Source organism: Xenopus tropicalis, chromosome 9 (assembly GCF_000004195.4).
Source record: "Xenopus tropicalis strain Nigerian chromosome 9, UCB_Xtro_10.0, whole genome shotgun sequence".
In the NCBI taxonomy this organism is placed as follows: Eukaryota; Metazoa; Chordata; class Amphibia; order Anura; family Pipidae; genus Xenopus; species Xenopus tropicalis.
In genome coordinates, this window is record NC_030685.2 from 56,133,819 (window position 1) to 56,154,966 (window position 21,148).

Genomic DNA, 21,148 nt, shown 5'->3' on the forward strand with positions numbered 1-21,148 from the left:
TGATATCTCTTGTAGGCCAATGACTGCTCCACAGATGAGTAGGGGAGACCAAGGTCACAAAGGAGCAACAACAGCCAATCACACAATGTCAGCTGGTGCAAATCTTAGGTATGGTCTTTTCTGACCAGCACAAGTCTGCAGAATAACAACCATTAAATAAAATACTAGCATTAGAGCTTATTTTTGTATGGCTCTCACTTCAGAGATAACCTGCACTTGTTGGAAGAAGGTCAAGGCCTTCCTAGAGAGGAACTGGATGAAAGGATTGCAAGGGAAGAGTTTAGGAGACCGCGGGAATCACTGCTGAACATCTGTACAGAGTTCTACAAGCATTGCGGCCCCAGGCTAAAGATTCTCCAGAATTTGGCAGGGGAACCAAGAGTTACTTCCTTGGAGCTCCTGGATGTCAAATCACACATGAGGTATATCTAGTGCCAAAAGTCTCCAAACCAAATCAAATTTGTATTGTATTAATAAGAATATTTAACATATAATGGATATAATAGTATTTTGTAAAACATAGTTCTCTGCTTGAAAAAAAAATGATCACACAAGTATTACTTATATAGTAAGATAGATTGGGTATCTCTCAGCAGAGTTCAAGGAAAGCATTCCAATTTCATTATTTTGCTATAGGTTGGCAGAGATTGCACATTCTCTCTTGAAGCTGGCACCCTATGACACACAGACTATGGAGAGCAGAGGACTAAAACGGTATATTATGGAGATGCTGCCCATCACAGACTGGACATCTGAGGCAGTACGTCCAGCCCTTATCCTCATCCTGAAGAGACTGGATCGTATGTTCAATAAAATTCACAAAATGCCAACTTTGAGGTGAGCAGATGCTACAGAAACATGGATTGTGTTTCTGATGTTGCAAACCTTGAAGTAAGGGCATCACCAATAAAAAAAAATTTCCTCTGCCGCTGCCCAAAAAACCTATCTCTGGAAGGTTCCTGGGACAGCAGCAGAGAAAATAGATATTGAAAAACCCAGGTAGGTAAAACCTTGTCATCTGATATATGTGGCTTCTGAGTATATGGATCTTGATTCAGAATCAGATCTTGATGTCAGAGTCTACGGCTAATATTTTGATTAGATTACGATGATGTCACAGGCAAGGTGAAAGAAGATTATGTTTATTGAACCAATGTACTTGCTAACTTTTACTTGGAGATTGACGTTGTAATATTCCTCAAGTTTCCATTCTTATTAGTTCAGACATTAGGTGGTATTAGATATACTTGCAGTGGAGACTATTCTGTACTCTACTGGAAGATGCAGTATATTCTTATGTAATACTAGTTCATTTTGGGAACCTTAAAAAGCTGCATAAACAACTGCAGCTATGTATTTAAAAGGGAGGTTATGATGGCAAATGGGCTCATATTCGATCCGCGGTAGCACAAATTTCTGTAAGGTTAAAATAAGTCTACAAGGCAATTTCATGTTGCACACATTTTAATATAGGGACTGATTTATTCATGATTGATGAAGGAGGACTAACGTTCAACGAAGAATTAGGCTAGAAACGTTTTTTGTGCCCTTGAGTAGTGAAGATCTGTGCCTCCAAAATGCCCCCACTAGCTCCCCATGTTCTTAAGTTGCTACTTCTACTGATGGAGCATGTGCAGTGCCAATAACAACCGAAAGATTGCCTCACTAGGCCATAAATGGGGAGTATGGATCATTTCTGTTATAGGTAGGGATGCATTAGCTAAATCTACGGTCCTGGCCGAACCAAATCCTGTGACTATTTGTCACGTAAACACGGAAGTTGCATGCGGCGACATTTAACCCTTCCAAAACCTAATAAGCATAAGCTAACTATGATTTGGTTCGGTATTTGGCCAAATGCTTGAATCCATGAATGATTCAGAGGTACGGCCAAATCTGAAAAAGTGGATTTGGTGCATCCCTAGTTAAAGGGCAGATGAACATCTGAGCTGGTTCAGTTGCTTAGTATATAAAATAAGGGATTAGCTATATCTGTTTGTAGTTTATTTCTAACTTAATTTCAGTTTTTTATTTGCCCCGTCACAAAATAGCATCTTTGCTTCAAAGATACCACCTTAAATTCATTTTTTGGATCATCATTTAAATGCTAACATATTCTTTCCTCTAATGCATCCTACTATTGTGTTACAGGCGACAGGTTGAGTGGGAACCTGCCAGCAATTTAATAGAAGGGGTTTGTTTGACACTTCAGAGGCAACCAATCATATCCTTCTTGCCTCACCTTAGGTCATTGATCAATGTTTGTGTCAACCTGGTGAGTAAGGGAAAACAAAGGGTTTCAGTTATGTGTCACAAGGTTGCTGTTTGACTCCTGCGTCTGTGCTTATCCTGCATGCTGCCTGGAGCTACATCTGAAGATATCCCCAGATATGTGTTGTCTTGTATTTACAGTTGTTTGTCTCTTTTCAGTCCATATCAAAATGTGATTACTCCATTCTATGGAATGCAGAATTGTATAGTAAATATATAGGATATAATAACAGGGCAAATTAAAGAAATTTAAAATAATGGGGCAAATTATTGGACTCCAAAAAACCAAGGTGAAGAAATCATGTACAGGTATGGTATCCCTTATCCGAAAACCCATTCTGAAAGCTCTAAATTACATGAAAGCCATCTCCAATAGAGTACATTTTAAGTAAGCAATACTAATTTTTAAAAATAATTTCCTTTCTTTCTGTAATTATAAAAGAGTACTTTGTACTTAACGCTAACAAGGCAACCTCAATCCTTATTGGTGTTAAAAAAAATCCTGTTTGGTTGATTTAATATTTCAGTGATATTTAGAAGACATCCTACAAGGTCCTAAGCATTCTAGATAATAGATCCTATACCTGTATTTAAAAAGCTTTGTGTGATTACAAAGAGCAACCTAACTTCCTATGTTAGTTACGTTTGCTATGTTATGTTCATTTTTGGAACCAAAAAACAAACTCATTAACAGTTACCAAGGCAAATATTTGCGGTGTTTAAGAATCAAAGTCGCAGACAGACAGTTACATGCCTTTTTCAAGCTAACACTGTTTTACACCTCAGCTACCTGTTTGCATAAAATAACCATATAGCTTTCTATATGTCTGATTTTACATGGAGTACTAGGACATAACAAAATATCATGTGAATATAAACTTTATTACTAAAAAAACTTTTTGACATAGCTATGCCCCAATTCCTTCCACTACAACTGTTATAAGTTATAGTGTATAGTATAACTGTTAAGTTACTAAATTTAAGGTTTTCTATGAGTATGTAACATCAGGTAGCTCTACAATTTAGATTCTTATATTAAAAAAGCATATTTGTAAATCTTTAGAGTTGCAATATGCTAATGGCAATTACCCAGTATATCTCAATTGCTGTATTAAAGTGATACTGACAGACACTTAATTTTTGTTTTACATCTGCTGTTGTGTTTTAATTTGTATCAGCTTTAAATTCCTTATAAACTAAAACTGCAAAGTTTTTTTTGCTTCATAATTATGGTAGCACGAATTACAGACCCATGGAGCAGCCATGTTTGTTCCCCTATTCCGGGTTTTAATTGAAATGCCTCCCAAGTGAATAAATATGCCCAATCACAAACCTGCAATGCCCTTTCTGCTTTCAGCCGGTGTGTGACAAGCTCAGCTCCGTTGTTGATGTGTAATGGTGGCAGGGAGAGCCCTTAGAAGCAGGCAGGCACAGGAAAGCTTAAGCTGGCCAGCTATTTAATTCTTTGTGAGAAGAGCAGAGAGGGGGGGGGCACAGCCCTTTGAAGTAGGCAGGCAATGGAAAGATCAAGCCTGCCTGCTATCTAGTTCACAATGCCATGTGATGCTATGCGAGGCAAAAGGCAAGCTGAATCCTCCCAGTTTATGACGTAGCCCTTTTGACAGATTGAGAAGCTACAGGGTTGGTCGGGTCGGGTTGCCAGATAGTCAGGTTCAGGATCTTCAGTAGGATTTATGAAGAGAAACAGGACTTTTAGGAAAAAACAGTCAACATGACCTATAGGTAGGTTTGGAAGCAGGTTCATATTTTTATAAGAATTTTTTTGGTTTCAGTATCACTTTATGGTTTCTCATTGTTTCATTTAAACCACTGCAGTCTGTGAATATATCAGTAGATGTGTGGGAGTGAGTATAAAAGCCAAAGCAATGAAAAAAACATATATACTGCTATACAGATTGTAAGCCAGCACTAATGAAGAGATTGTATAAAAAAAACTATAGAAAGACTATAATGTTAGCTGTGGTGTAGAATTGGGTTATTAGATGCAATGAACATAGTTAGAGATCTAAAATAACACATACATACACATTAAAATAAGGCCTGTATAACTTCTTGGACAGGCATAATATTTTTAGAGATATGTTGTTAAATTGCACCATAGCACTGCTCATGAAGTTGCTGCAAGAGTCATTGTTGTTTCTGAGTCACAGTTCTATGTGTATTTGCAGGTGATGGGTGTGGTTGGACCTTCGAGTGTTGCAGATGGGCTGCCTCTCCTCCACCTTAGTCCATATCTTTCTCCACCTCTACCATTCAGCACTGCTGTTGTCAGGCTGGTAGCATTACAGATTCAGGTTGGTATTTCTGGACTATAGATCAGTTGGAGATGTCCATTCTTATTTGCTGCACTCTAGAGTTTATTACCTCTATATGTCAAAATCAGTGGAAGAATAAACATAACATGCTTTCTTCTTTACATTACTGTACTTCAGTGATCCCCAACCAGTGGCTTGTGAGCAACCTGTTGCTCACCTCCCCCTTTGGTGCTGCTTCCAGTGGCATCAAAGTAGGTGCCCATTTTTACATTTCTAGCTTGGGGGCAAGTTTTGAAAGCACAGAGAATTTTACTCCAAACCAAACCTCCTGCAGGCTAACAGTCCACTTTGGACTACCAAAAAGCCAATCACAATGCTTATTTAGCATTCCCAAAATCCTTTTTTTTCATGCTTGTGTAGCTCTTGAACACTTTTTACATCTGAGTGTGGCTCACATGCAAAAAAGGCTGGGAATCTCCGCTGTATTGTTTCGATGTGCTATGTGTGATCCTTATCCGCTGATCTAGCTAAAGCTTGTTTTTCTGTAAAAAACTGTTTTATAGATATATGATGTTAAAATATGTTTCTGAAAAGTCTTGCTCTAACCCACAGGCATTAAAAGAAGACTTCCCCCTGAGTCATGTAATCTCACCTTTCACCAATCAGGAGAGACGAGAAGGGATGCTCCTCAATCTGCTTATTCCCTTTGTTCTGACCGTGGGTTCGGGAAGCAAAGGTCAGATTGATGTTGTATGCAGACAGCAGTGTCTTTGTGTTGTTGGTCATTAGTTGCTTCATATATATGTATATATATATATATATATATGTAAACTACCATTAACTTATTTTTAGTCATTAAATCTTCCACAAGGCATTAAGTAATTATTACTGTTTTTCTGTCCTCATAAACTCAGATAGTCCATGGCTGGAGCAACCTGAGGTCTTTCTGCTGCTACAGACTGTGATAAACATTCTTCTGCCCCCACGAATTATCAGTACCTCACGTAGTAAGAACTTCATGCTGGAAAGTTCCCCGGCTCACTGCTCTACACCAGGAGATGCTGGGAAGGATTTGCGCAGAGAAGGGCTTGCTGAATCCACCAGCCAGGCTGCATATCTTGGTGAGAATTTAGTATTTTAAAGAAAAAGGAAAGTCATTTTGGCATTTTATAATAGTGCCACCTAGAACACTATATTTAGTCTGCAGAAATCATTATCATACAGTAAAGAGCCCTAGAAGCTCTCTCTGTTTTTTAAGATAGTAGCTGCCATTTTAAGTAGCTTCCTGTTTGCAGCTCTAGCCCTGGGTAGCTCAGATCACACATTCCTAAGGGGCGGGGGAGTGATTTTTATGAATTCTTATGGGAGCAGGGAGCAGAAGGGAGAGAACTGCAGACTCTGGCCCCAGGAATGAAGGATTTTTTTGAGAGAGGAGGTCAGATACCGAAGAACAGATTTACAGATAAAAGGTGGCAAGAAATCCTGTGTTTCTTTTGATAGAGGACTCAGTGCAGCTTTTCTGTGAGTGCTTATGGCTGTATTTACGTAGACCTTTCTGATAAAGCTTTTTATCGTTTTTACCTTTCCTTCTCCTTTAATGAACTATATCCTTTGCATTTTTACACAGCGTTTAACAAGTTTATATATATATATATACTAATTACACTAATGCTGTCTTTGATTGTTGAGCATGTGCAGAGCTGTATCCAGTTGCCATTCATTTAGGATGTAATTGGAGCCAGCGCTCAAACCATCTACTTTTGTGCATCCTTACCAGCGATCCATGTTATAGCACTAAAGATCAAATGGTCACTGTGGTTTAAGGTTCAGTCAAGGAATAGAATGTTGGATTGCCAGATGCTTTATTAGCAATTTGATGGTGAACAATGGAGAACACTGGTGGTGTATCAGTAAATGTCTTAATTTGACTCATTTTCCTCTTTTCTCTCCAGCATTGAAGGTCATCCTGGTGTGCTTTGAGAGGCAGTTGGGAAGTCAGTGGTACCGGCTGAGTTTGCAAGTCAAAGAAATGGCAATACGTAAGGTGGGCGGCTTGGCCCTTTGGGACTTCATCGATTTCATTGTCAGAACTCGTATCCCTATATTTATACTTTTGAGACCTTTTATACAGTGTAAGGTAAGTCTTTAAATGCAATACAGACATGTTTGTTTTGTACCAAAACACTTTAATAATACTATTTTTTTCTATATAATAGTACTGCAGTACCTGTGTACAGTATTTGATCTACTGCTTGTGCATTAAATAAAACCAGTGCAGTTTATTTATATTAATGGTGTGTCCCCAGTTTTAATAATGATGCTGTTCATATTCACAGCTTAATGAAAAGTTTTGGAACATATTCAGGATTACTTTGAATAATCAGTATGTTCACCATAAATACTGTACATTTCTAAATGCACCATCTTTGCAAACATTGATTGATTATTCTACAGGTATGGAAATAAACCAGTAAAAGTACCATTATTTTTCCTATATACAGTGGAGGAAATAATTATTTGACCCCTCACTGATTTTGTAAGTTTGTCCAATGACAAAGAAATGAAAAGTCTCAGAACAGTATCATTTCAATGGTAGGTTTATTTTAACAGTGGCAGATAGCACATCAAAAGGAAAATCGAAAAAATAACTTTAAATAAAAGATAGCAACTGATTTGCATTTCATTGAGTGAAATAAGTTTTTGAACCCCTACCAACCATTAAGAGTTCTGGCTCCCACAGAGTGGTTAGACACTTCTACTCAATTAGTCAACCTCATTAAGGACACCTGTCTTAACTAGTCACCTGTATAAAAGACACCTGTCCACAGAATCAATCAATCAAGCAGACTCCAAACTCTCCAACATGGGAAAGACCAAAGAGCTGTCCAAGGATGTCAGAGACAAAATTGTAGACCTGCACAAGGCTGGAATGGGCTACAAAACCATTAGCAAGAAGCTGGGAGAGAAGGTGACAACTGTTGGTGCAATTGTTCAAAAATGGAAGGAGCACAAAATGACCATCAATCGACCTCGCTCTGGGGCTCCACGCAAGATCTCACCTCGTGGGCTGTCAATGATTCTGAGAAAGGTGAAAAAGCATCCTAGAACTACACGGGAGGAGTTAGTTAATGACCTCAAATTTGCAGGGACCACAGTCACCAAGAAAACCATTGGAAACACATTACACCGCAATGGATTACAATCCTGCAGGGCTCGCAAGGTCCCCCTGCTCAAGAAGGCACATGTGCAGGCCCGTCTGAAGTTTGCCAATGAACACCTGAATGATTCTGTGAGTGACTGGGAGAAGGTGCTGTGGTCTGATGAGACCAAAATAGAGCTCTTTGGCATTAACTCAACTCACTGTGTTTGGAGGAAGAAAAATGCTGCCTATGACCCCCAAAACACCGTCCCCACCGTCAAGCATGGGGGTGGAAACATTTTGCTTTGGGGGTGTTTTTCTGCTAAGGGCACAGGACAACTTATTCGCATTAACGGGAAAATGGACGGAGCCATGTATCGTGAAATCCTTAACGACAACCTCCTTCCCTCTGCCAGGAAACTGAAAATGGGTCGTGGATGGGTGTTCCAGCACGACAATGACCCAAAACATACAGCAAAGGCAACAAAGGAGTGGCTCAAGAAGAAGCACGTTAAGGTCATGGAGTGGCCTAGTCAGTCTCCGGACCTTAATCCAATAGAAAACCTATGGAGGGAGCTCAAGCTCAGAGTTGCACAGAGACAGCCTCGAAACCTTAGAGATGATCTGCAAAGAGGAGTGGACCAACATTCCTCCTAAAATGTGCGCAAACTTGGTCATCAATTACAAGAAACGTTTGACCTCTGTGCTTGCAAACAAGGGTTTTTCCACTAAGTATTAAGTCTTTTTTTGTTAGAGGGTTCAAAAACTTATTTCACTCAATGAAATGCAAATCAGTTGCTATCTTTTATTTAAAGTTATTTTTTCGATTTTCCTTTTGATGTGCTATCTGCCACTGTTAAAATAAACCTACCATTGAAATGATACTGTTCTGAGACTTTTCATTTCTTTGTCATTGGACAAACTTACAAAATCAGTGAGGGGTCAAATAATTATTTCCTCCACTGTATATATATATATATATATATATATATATAAGAAGAAAAAGAAGCCGCTCTCTCAGGACTTAGGTGCAAAAATAAAAAGTAATTTATTGAGTAGACGAACTGACGTTTCGGCTGAACACCTCAGCCTTTCTCAAAGTCAAAAACACATTGTGAATGCTAACATTAAATACAGTGACTGGCGGGAAAATACAAACAGAAACTGGGTGTGACGTCACAGTTGCACGTAGTCCAATACACATCAAGCGTGAAATACTCATTAGCATAATAAACAAATGCGTGTCTCATTGTTTATGTATAAACAAATGCTTTGTACATCCGCAATAAACATAACACCTAAAGAAAGAACCGATACCAGTGGACAGAAAGAGTGAAACTAAAAGTATCACGTATAAACAAACAATGTATCAGATATTGAGTTGAAAGGAAATTATCCAACATGTAACAAGTAGTGAGAGACAAAGTGACACAGGGGTGAGGTTACAGTTAACACGACCAGAGGGAAGCAGTATATGTAAGGAGCAGAGAGTATAAGTAGCCACAAGAGTATATATACCTGCTTGTTAAGGTAGCGGGAGCTGTTAGCTATGAGTGAGAGACAAAGTGACACAGGGGTGAGGTTACAGTTAGCACGGCAAGGGGGGAGCAGTATATGTAAAGAACAAAGAGTATAAGTGGCCGAAAGGGTATATATACCTGCTTGTTAAGGTAGTGGGAGCCGTTAGTAAAGAGGCAAAATGTCAGAGGCACCGATGGGACCACATAGTGCCCTGAACAAATGCTATCTTAGAGTGCAGCAGTCCTTGGGCCAACATTAGGTAGTAAATTGGGTTCAGGGTTACCACTCACTTTGCCAGTTGTAGGCATAATCATAGAAGGCTTGTCTTTCAAAGTTCTACTTTGAAAGACAAGCCTTCTATGATTATGCCTACAACTGGCAAAGTGAGTGGTAACCCTGAACCCAATTTACTACCTAATGTTGGCCCAAGGACTGCTGCACTCTAAGATAGCATTTGTTCAGGGCACTATGTGGTCCCATCGGTGCCTCTGACATTTTGCCTCTTTACTAACGGCTCCCACTACCTTAACAAGCAGGTATATATACCCTTTCGGCCACTTATACTCTTTGTTCTTTACATATACTGCTCCCCCCTTGCCGTGCTAACTGTAACCTCACCCCTGTGTCACTTTGTCTCTCACTCATAGCTAACAGCTCCCGCTACCTTAACAAGCAGGTATATATACTCTTGTGGCTACTTATACTCTCTGCTCCTTACATATACTGCTTCCCTCTGGTCGTGTTAACTGTAACCTCACCCCTGTGTCACTTTGTCTCTCACTACTTGTTACATGTTGGATAATTTCCTTTCAACTCAATATCTGATACATTGTTTGTTTATACGTGATACTTTTAGTTTCACTCTTTCTGTCCACTGGTATCGGTTCTTTCTGTAGGTGTTATGTTTATTGCGGATGTACAAAGCATTTGTTTATACATAAACAATGAGACACGCATTTGTTTATTATGCTAATGAGTATTTCACGCTTGATGTGTATTGGACTACGTGAAACTGTGACGTCACACCCAGTTTCTGTTTGTATTTTCCCGCCAGTCACTGTATTTAATGTTAGCATTCACAATGTGTTTTTGACTTTGAGAAAGGCTGAGGTGTTCAGCCGAAACGTCAGTTCGTCTACTCAATAAATTACTTTTTATTTTTGCACCTAAGTCCTGAGAGAGCGGCTTCTTTTTCTTCTTATCTCGGTTTCACTGTGAAGACTGCACCCAGGCGGATTTGAGATTTATACGTGAGTGCCAGTATTGCATTTTGACTATATATATATTGATATATATTGATATATATATATTGATATACTGATCCCTATGAAACTATATTTCTTGGATGCACAAGTTTTCCAAAAGGCTTGGTTTATTTTAAGAGCAGTTAAGCAAGTTGAAACTGTGACACTCTATATTCTAGAGAGATCCCATTGTACATCCCATTTTTATTTATCCTGGTCATTATGAATTGTTGTTTAACCCCTTGCAAATTTAAGGCATGCAACAGATTAATCACATACATACTGTTGACTTTTTATACTTACCAAAACCCAGATTCTACCAATTTGATCTTTTTCTGGAAAACAATTGCTTTTGGGTCTCTCCCTCTAGTTACTGGTCCAGCCTCCAGAGACTCAGGATGAGCTGAGCGCACGGCAGCACATAGCAGACCAGCTGGAACGACGATTTATCCCACGGCCACTGTGCAAGAGCTCTCTGATCAATGAGTTTAATAGTGAATTGAAAATTTTAAAGGAAGCTGTGCACAGTGGGTCAGGTGAGAGCATATTCAGTACCAAATGCACAGTTTAATACCTATTCACTTCAAGACACAAATTATTCTGACTCCAATTGCTGTGATAATGGCTGAGTTTCCCCTGAGACCTCTCTCCCTGGGCACAACCACCGTGGGCAATCTTTGCCAGATAACAGAACTCACCAGACACTTGGAATCCACAAAGGGTTCTTTATTTGTTGTGGGTTAACAAATGTTGGGGTGGATGGACAAATGCTTGAGGTCAAAAGGAATATTGCTTTCCCAACCCCTGGAGTAGCTCCTCACACATAGAAAGCAGGAACATGAATGGCATGATGGGAGGAACTGACGTCACATATAAGGAAGGGGATGGGAGGGTATACAGACTTAGAATTAAACAAGTTGTAATGCGACCTTGGTCACTAGGTGGCAATGAAACAATGAGAATACATATAAACCATTAACTTAAACCTAATACAGAAATATTAACTGCTGGGGCAGCACACAAATATTTAACTTTTTTTGGCAAGAAATAAGTAAAAAGTGAAAAATCTTGTCCCAGTCTGCTATATACACTGCTCAAAAAAATAAAGGGAACACAAAAATAAGACATCCTAGATCTGGATGAATGAAATATTCTTATTAAATACTTTGTCCTTAACATAGTTGAATGTGCTGACAACAAAAATCACACAAAAATTATCAATGGAAATCAAATTTATCAACCCATGGAGGTCTGGATTTGGAGTCACACTCAAAATTAAAGTGGAAAAAAACACTACAGGCTGATCCAACTTTGATGTAATGTCCTTAAAACAAGTCAAAATGAGACCTCCATGATGTGTGTGTGTGTGGCCTCCACGTGCCTGTATGACCTCCCTACAATGCCTGGGCATGCTCCTGATGAGGTGGCAGATGGTCTCCTGAGGGATCTCCTCCCAGACCTGGACTAAAGCATCCACCAACTCCTGGACAGTCTGTGGTGCAAAGTGGCGTTGGTGGATGGAGTGAGAAATGATATCCCAGATGTGCTCAATTGGATTCAGGTCTGGGAAACGGGCAGGCCAGTCCATAGCATCAATGCCTTTATCTTGCAGGAACTGCTGACACACTCCAGCCACATGAGGTCTAGCATTGTCTTGCATTAGGAGGAACCCAGGGCCAACCGCACCAGCATATGGTCATCTCGGTACCTAATGGCAGTCAGTCGCCTCCATGTTCTGGACACTACGCTGACAGACACAGCAAACCCTCTTGCCACAGCTCGCATTGATGTGCCATCCTGGATGAGCTGCACTACCTGAGCCATTTGTGTGGGTTGTAGACTCCGTCTCATGCTACCACTAGAGTGAAAGCACCGCCAGCATTCAAAAGTGACAAAACATCAGCCAGAAAGCATAGGAACTGAGAAGTGGTCTGTGGTCACCACCTGCAGAACCACTCCTTTATTGGGCATGTCTTGCTAATTGCCTATAATTCCCACCTGTTGTCTATTCCATTTGCACAACAGTATGTGAAATTAATTGTCAATTAGTGTTGCTACCTAAGTGGACAGTTTCACAGAAGTGTGATTGACTTGGCATTACATTGTGTTGTTTAAGTGTTCCCTTTATTTTTTTGAGCAGTGTATATATATATAACAGAAAAATGGCACAGCAAGACATAACATTTTAGAGAAAATATATTTCAGTATATTACCTTTAAGCAGTTTATTTTCTAATAGCCATATTGTATAGTGACCATATTTAACATTTTAACATTTAACATTTTTGTTTTGGGATTGTAGCCTACCAAGGAAAGACCTCCATAAGCACAGTGGGAACATCCACTTCTGCCTATCGATTAAGCCTGGCAACAATGTCACGCTCCAACACAGGTACAGGAACAGTCTGGGAGCAGGACAGTGAGCACTCCCACCAAGCCTCCCAGGATACACTCAGTCGTACAGATGAGGAGGAAGAAGAAAGTGAGTATACCACTTCATTTATGCGCAGGATGGTAGTGAGAAAGCATGGAGACAAACATGAAACACTTGGCCTCTTCCCTTGTCTGGGAAGGAAAGCCATAAGCCCACAATAATTACACATCTTTAGAGTCATAAGCAAAAAATCTTAATGGGAAGAAAATTTGTATAGATTTGCAGTTACAATAACCTTAGACATAAGGGCCTGAAAGCAAAACTAGATGGAGGTAATATAAGATTAAAATGACAGTGGGTTAAGCTGTTTATCTGTTTACTCTATTTTTAGATGACTCTGTGAGCATGCCCAGTGTGGTAAGTGAACAAGATGCATACCTCTTGAGTGCCATTGGGAGAAGACGCTTTTCCAGCCATACATCCACTATGTCCGTCCCTCAGGCTGAAGGGGGCATGCTTCCCAGCCAAAGGTAAGATTATAATACATTTTTTGGTGAGTTGGGCCCATGTCTAAGGGAAGATAATATAATTCTTATATTCTACCAGTAATGGATACCACAGAGAATTTTGAGCTGGGTTGGATAACTCACCCAATGATTCCTTTACATAAACAATTGCTTTTTATTACTCAGGTTCTAAAATGAAGCTATGATCTCTGTATTGTAAATTTTTATTAGTTCCACACCTCACTGCTTTAATTTTTAGTAGAAGATAATGCTAAAGAGAGCCCAGAAGGCAAACAAACTATTCAGTTCTTAGGCATTCTTATCCAAATCGTTTGATAATTTCCAAGTCAGTTTAAAGGGGCCGTGCATCACGTAATAGAACTCTATTGGATATTTGCCTTTTTGTCATCCATGACCACATATTGCTTAAAAAAAGAATTCTGGAAGATGCTAAGAAGGCTCTCGATGTCCTTAATATCAATGTAAAGGGTGGTTAAGATACTTAATTGTGTTGAGTGGAGACAAAATATGTACAATGCTTGATAGGCACTCAAGGTGCAGAAATTTTTAATAACAAGTTGGTCCTATATTAACTATATGTATTAAATCAATTATTATCTTTAGAAATCTAGGAGTTCTCCTAATTTGCTGCTTTCTCTTTTGGGCAGAAGAAGGGTGATATTAACGTCCTAAATCTTATCTGTTTACAATTTACTAATCTGCTAACTAGTGCCAGAATTTAACACAGTTTAATAAAAAAGCAGACTGTGCTGAAGAAAGGTGTTACTATGCACTTTATTTTGAGAACAACTTGTTTTTAAGCATTACTGGCCCTTTCCATATGGCTTATTCTGGGTTGATTACCATAGTATCTAGGTGACTTCTAAGAGAAAAGTTCTGCCATGAGAACTCCAATTACTGTATATTTAAAGCAGCACAACTAGCTATACAATATCATACAGAACATACAAATGATCAGAAAATAGTTAAAATATATTCAATAAAGTTCTCAGAAGTACAATGGCATGGCTTTTTATTAGTTATTGACAAAAATCTAAAAATCTTGTTACTTTTTCACTAGTACTGCTGCTTTAATTCTAAATGCCTAGATTCCCAGTCTACGCTTCCTCTCCTTTCCTTTGATTTCCCTGCAGTTGCATTTTTTGCCAGTGCTTTCCTCAACCCTTCTCAGTCCTCCCCCTGTATCATACATAACAACAGAATGGCCAGAGCCAAGATGATTTGCTCTCTTATTGTATTTGAGTTCTGTTCTTTACTTTGTATTTTTATGTTTCTTGGTAGACGTTTGCATGCGTATATTTTTGTTTTTGTTTGTTTTTTGTTTGTTTGCTTTTTTCTTTCCCTTCAATGCTTCATCTCCCTCCCCCTCCTGCAGCGAACCTAATGTTCTTGACGACTCCCATGGGCGTGAAGGCGAGATGGGCCTGTCTAGGTACGAATGCAACCTGTCTGTCATTGTGCTTTGTAAGGGAGTGAGGAGCTAAAGGCCAAATATGAGCTTTTAAAAGCATCTCCTCCCTCTCGCTTTCATTCTGTTTCTTCATTGTTTTCCATATGACCCATGACAATGTAGACGTCAAAGGTGCAGTTTTATCTCTGACAAACTCCCAGTTAAAATAAGCCAATATAGTGTTTTTGTTCTTTATGCGCTCGAGTTTTAAGGAGTTTTTAAGGGGTGTTTATTTTAGTGGAGAAGAATTAATTAATAGCCTGTCCCAAAAGTAGTGTAAGGTTCCTCTGGTTTTCTTTGTTTCTTTTGAAGTTCATTAAACCAATAGCACCTTTGGCCAGATGATTACTAGAAAAAAGTGTAAAAAACTGATTGCAAACAATTACTATTTGTATTATGGACATCACCTAATAGGCCAGATATATTCTAGTATACAACAGATTGCAGAGTTCCAATAAATACATGAGTTATAGATTCTAGACTATTTGTTAAAGAGCTCTTGTTGTAAATGGTGACATTATAGAGTACAGATTTTAGGAAGAGATATCTTCTCAGGAATCTGTTGAGATTATTATAATTCCATGGTATAAATTACTATTGGCTTTTTAAATTGTAAATTATTCAAGATTTATTTTAGATCATTTACTTGTATCATACCCCTTTGTTTGGAAGATCTTTCTGAAAAATATAGAGGCATTGAAAAATATACTAGTAGGGGACTTGCTTATGATCAAAATGCCCAAGCTGAATGTCCAAGCTGAACCGTAGAGGCAGGAAAAGGAACTCGTAGGCCTAGGAAAGTTTGCACTGATGAGCTGCGCCTGTGATGTTCAACACCCAGTCTATTGATCCACAACAGCTGTGACTGTGTAATTAGAGTTGTCCTATCTCACATCTGCTCCTTGCCAAGGGTACTTTTGATATGGACTGACAATTCCTGGGCTTACTGATATAGGGAAAATATACCCCAAATGTATTGCAGGGATTAAGTTAAGATGAACAAAATCCATCTGATACTTAATCAGGAGTTTAGAACCTGGAGTGTGACTCACAAATCCCTCAGATTAATTATTGGCTTTTATTAATCAAAACAATATCAAACAAGAGTTTGAGTTAACAATGCATAATTCTTCCCCTGAATTATTATTGATATAGTCAGTTCATTAAATGATTGAAGAAGATGCCTCTGAACTGCCATTTTGGACTGCCGGTATTTGTACATCTATAATGTCTGCTATTCTCAGTAATTCACAATCTGTATGTCAACACTGAATAACAGTCCTTCATGTGCTATTAACCCCTTACACAAGGAGAAGCTGAGAGATACTGTGTTAGTAAAGTGATCATTGTCTGTAGAACTTAGATTTTTTATGGCACACAGTCATCCTAAGAAATATTTTGGTATCTCATTTTCATAATTCCATTGTCACTGTAATTCATTCAAAATATGTATTTTTGTAAGATAATTTGAATAAAATAATGGAAAGATACAATTTTATTTTGGTCTTCTAACAATATTGTATCTGGTAGACTTTCAGGCACTGTGTACTTTATTTACTATATGGCAGAGCACACTTGGCACAGTCCAAGATACAAGTTAAGTGGAATTTGAAAGTAATGAAATTCGATAGGCACTACACCTCTGCCAAGGGGGGGGTCCAGGAAAAAAAATATTTAATTTTTTGTAAAACCATATGATATGCAAGTATCACTTTATGGTGTAATGATGTAATTAAGCAAAAATATTAAGTTGTGTGGATTTTAGTTAGTAGGCAATGCCTGGTGAACCCTGGGAATATGGAGTAAAAAGTGACCCCTCCCCCACATTCATGTACCTTGATATGTATATCATTAAAGTCTTGGGGCACATTTCATTCATCTCTTAAACAAGCTAGCACTGACTTATGATCGAAATGTTATCATAACCTAGAAATTCCCTTACTTCCAACGTTCTCCACAATACCAGTCCCTGTCTAATTAAAGCCTTAACTTGTCAATTTAATCTTTCACTGTAAATTTGTATCTTTCCCTCCCAACTAAAACATGCCCCTATTCCAGATAAACCCTTTCTTGATGCCTCCAGTCTTGGTAACCTTGGTCTCACCTCTCTTCCCTTTGTCTCTAAACTACGGAGTGCTTAGTTTACAACTGACTAACACTATTCCTGACAATAACTTGCTGGACTCCCTACAATTTCGCTTTAGGCCATAACTGCTCTAAGCCAGCTAATTAAGGACCTGTTATAAGCTAAAACCATTTATCACTGATCTCTCAGTTGCCTTTGACACTGTTGATTGCTCTCTCCTTTTCCATACTATTTGCCTTCATGACACTGCCCTATCCATATTTTTATCTTACCTCTCATATCACCACAAGGTTTGTCGTAGGCAACTCATATTTTTTTCTGTATGCTTTCTCCATTTGCAAATTAATTAATTCATATGGTTTCCCACACCTCCTCCTCTCATCTTAACCCGGAGCTTTTAACTTAGGTCTCATTTGCTTCCCTGTTATCTCTACTTGGATGTCCCAACGCTACCTTATATTACACATCTCTAACGCTGGCCATACATGCACCAATGATAACGATAAGGATAACAAGGTTTTGTACGATATTCAGTGTGTATATGGCGACCTGGTGAGGCAACCGATATTGCAAAGGCTGCGGATATTGGTTGACTCGCCTATTGGGCGGGTTAAAAGATTCTTATCGGGCGCCATTGAAGGCGCATGAGCAAAATCTACCTTCAGGGCTGAATCAGCAGAAGGGGGTAGAAATCCTATTGTTTCTACCTCCATATCTGGGAACGATATTTTGCGCAAAAGATCGAAAATTGTCACGTGTGGGATCACCTTAAGACAGAAATGATTCTTTGTTCCCTATCCAACACCCATAACCTCCCTAAAGTGTCTATCACAGTTAACACCTTTATTATCACTCCATATCCTTAGGCCCTGTGCCTTGGGTTATCCTTGATTCTGCAGTGTCCTTCACTCCTCATTGTAGGTCACTTAGTAAATCATGTCACTATTACCTAAAGATTATTTGCAAAATATGATCTTTTATCACATAAGTTGCCAATAAAATTTTAAAAGTCTCCCATTATTAGTAATAAGCAAAATTTGTCACCAGGGGCGCAAAAATTTGGCGCTGAAAACATTTGCAACATCAAAAAAGTCACGTCTCGCGAATTTTTTCAGTTTCACAAATTTTTCGCCAAGAGAAACGGGGCAGATTCGCTCACCACTACTCATCATTTCACTGATTACTGTAACTCTCTATTAATTGCCCTTTTCCCCCAAAGACTGTTACCGCTCCAATGTGTAATGAATACTCCTGCTAGACTCATACAACTCAGGAACCACTCATCCTCTGCAATGCCACTTTTCCACTTCCTGCACTGGCTTCCACTACCATACAGAATAAAATTCAAAGTAATGAGCAAGTCATCTCTCCCCCCAACATGTCTAAACACTCACATTCAAGACTTGGCAAGAGCTGCACTCCTTTTTTGGAAGAGTACCCTTATCTTTCTTAGCATAGTTCATTGTGCATTATATGCTGCTAAAGCCAGTGCTCAGTTCCACAACACTTACCTGATATTACCCATCCCCACACTTGTGTCTAACCCCCATATGTAATAAAAGGCACTAAATTTGCCCAGTAGCAGTAACCTATAGCAACCATTAAGATGTTTGCTTGGGATTTGACCAAGATTCTGCCTTTTTAAACAGGATTCGTATTCAGCCAAACCCATGTGCCTGGCCAAACCAAATCCTTAAAATCACTTGACCTTTTTGTCATATAAACACAGAAGTTGACAATTGTTAATGGCGTGCCTTTTTAATCCTTCCACAACCTTATTTGCATATTCAAATTAGGATTTGGATTCAATTCAGTATTCGGCCAGATCTTTCATGAAGGATACAGGGTTCAGCCGAATCCCAAAATAGTGGATTTGGTGCATCCCTATTTTAGATGACCACTAAATTTTACCTGCTGATTAGTTGCTATGGGTTACTGTTCCTGGGCAAACTTAGTGCCTTTTATTACATATCCCCATGAATCCCTTCTACTTTAAGACTCTCAGCTCTTTTGGGCAGGGCCCTCTTTACCTCTTGTATTGGCTATTGGTTATTTTTGTATGTTTTCTTGTATTTCAATGTATACACCTATTTATTGTATGATACCGCTGTATATGTTGGTGTTTTTTAAATACATGTTAAAGGAGAGAAAAGTCACTGGGGGGGTGCCAAATGGTAGTTGTAACCACTTACCTGATAATCCGGACTGCTGCTCCTGTTAGGAGAAAATGGCCTGGGGTAATTTTTTTTGTTAAATGCCAGCTTTTCACTTTACTGCCCATGCGCATGTGTGCAAAGAAGGGAGAAACAGGAAGAAGATTGATCCGTGGTACACGCTGAAAAGTACCCCTGGCTGATAACAGGAGAATCAGCCGGGTATCAGTTAACTTATTAGAATTACTGGGGGGTGCCCCCCAGTGACTCCCCCAGTAAGTCTCCTTTATTAATAATAATAATAATAGAAAGGAACTAAAGGGAAAGCAGATACCTTAACTAATGGATAAGGCAGATGAGACCAAGCCCTATTATAATGTCTGGATTTTCATATTCCCCTCAACTGTGAACATGAGATTTCACCCCTTTCTCCTGTTTTTCACACGTTTTCGTTTAGCATTAACTTCTCTTGATGATAGGGATGAGCATACCATTTGTTCTTTGACTGTTGTCTCACTTAGGGTGTGCAATATTTATTTACTACTACAGTATTTAGGTGACTTAAAGTGATGTAGGACAAAATGTATTTTCAAAATGACTCCTTTTTTGTGAAGTTCATTTTTTAAAATAAGGATTTATTTTAATTTGCCACTGTCGAAGGTATGATCCACAAAAGTACCTCTAGGAAAATTACTAATTCCTTTTATGATTGATTTTTTTTCAAAGAAACTGGTTTGTGCAGGTGTCCAACAGCCCACAAGTAAGGAGGACTTAACTTTATCTTTGCAGCAACCTGAAACCTATTTTGGTTTAATAACTGAAAAAAATAATTGATATAAACTTTTTCAGAGTGCTTCTCTAGGCACCTTTGTAATCATTGTTAATTTTCTATTTTAAGTGGTTTCTGAGATATTTAAACTTTTTAGACTGCTAACACGCCTCAAGCTCTATAGCTCTCCTTGAAAAGTACCAGTCCAGAGTACCCCACATATTGTAATAAGTTGTGCTCCATCTGTAGTTTAAAGGAAATAGAGGATTTATCACAGTGTTGTCTTATGAGATGGCCAAGGCCATTTATATTATTATTATTATATTTATATTATTATTATTTATATAAATATTCATATTTAGATAAGTTGGTAAGAGACAGCAACCATTTTCCTTGGTTTTCAACCTCATAGAGAGCCATTTCATTTGGAAATGTTCTTGGTAAAAGAAAAAAGACAAGGCATGCCCACCAACAGTTGTAAATTTCATCACAGACAGATCATAAACATATATCATAAACAGATTTGGCTGCAGGGCTAAAAATTAGTTATATTTTTTTGGAGAGTGGTTGTGACCCCAGTCTGTTTGTATTGCTGGGATCAGTCCTTTCTAATGCAGCTGTGGAGCATTGGAGCATTGGAGCTGTGGAGCATTTTAGAGAGAAAAATAAACAAGTTCTTCACTGTTATTTTGGCATGAAATGGTTGGTGCATGGAGTTAACAAGTATTTTTTCAAGCAGATGAATACTGAAAATTCATGGCACTGTCCACATGTATGCAAGAAAATATATTTACAGAAGAAATACAAAATGTTGGCGTTTGACTTTCTTGGGGGCCTGTGGATTGTTGTATGTATGGCCAGTAATCAGAGGAACAATATCAAAGAAGAGACCTCATCCTGGTTTCTATTTATAAATCAAATCCACAATGGATTCTAAATAGAATTGTTTGCCATTCTCTGTAAAATCGCTGGAGTTCAGCTCCACCAACTATATGAGCCATAATTTGCCTAATTCACCTGATCTGTATTGAAATGTACAGTACTATATACTGTAAACTGTATGATGGTTTGTATTTATAGAAATACATTTCTTTTTGGGGGGAAAATTGAATTACGGAGCTAATATATATTCTTGTACCAAGGACTGGCACTCCAATAGCTCTGAGTTCTTACATACAAGTACCAGAAGGACTAAAATGCAGAGACACTGAAAAGTTTGAAATTATTAGAGTGTATAAAATATGTAATATAATTTTTCTTATTTCTTCCTACACATGGAATTGTATGTAATTGTTGATGACTTTGTATGAAGTAACCCTAATGAAACTGGCTGCACACG

General features: G+C 38.6%; 1 protein-coding gene across 25 annotated transcripts in view; it reads left to right on the plus strand.

The window, feature by feature from the left end:
• The window catches only part of unc80 (unc-80 homolog, NALCN channel complex subunit), a 139,955-nt gene that overhangs the window by 105,585 nt on the left and 13,222 nt on the right, over positions 1 to 21,148 (plus strand). For 21 of the 25 annotated variants that reach the window (XM_031893923.1, XM_031893907.1, XM_031893912.1 and 18 more), the window contains 12 exons: positions 16 to 108; positions 204 to 422; positions 637 to 837; positions 2,152 to 2,275; positions 4,461 to 4,586; positions 5,160 to 5,283; positions 5,462 to 5,668; positions 6,500 to 6,684; positions 10,822 to 10,987; positions 12,753 to 12,932; positions 13,216 to 13,354; positions 14,727 to 14,783. In XM_031893923.1, the coding sequence (XP_031749783.1) occupies positions 16 to 108; positions 204 to 422; positions 637 to 837; positions 2,152 to 2,275; positions 4,461 to 4,586; positions 5,160 to 5,283; positions 5,462 to 5,668; positions 6,500 to 6,684; positions 10,822 to 10,987; positions 12,753 to 12,932; positions 13,216 to 13,354; positions 14,727 to 14,783 (1,821 nt within the window). The remainder of the gene's footprint in view (positions 1 to 15; positions 109 to 203; positions 423 to 636; positions 838 to 2,151; positions 2,276 to 4,460; positions 4,587 to 5,159; positions 5,284 to 5,461; positions 5,669 to 6,499; positions 6,685 to 10,821; positions 10,988 to 12,752; positions 12,933 to 13,215; positions 13,355 to 14,726; positions 14,784 to 21,148) is intronic. The other 4 variants (XM_031893924.1, XM_031893915.1, XM_031893917.1 and 1 more) reach the window with 1 other exon arrangement.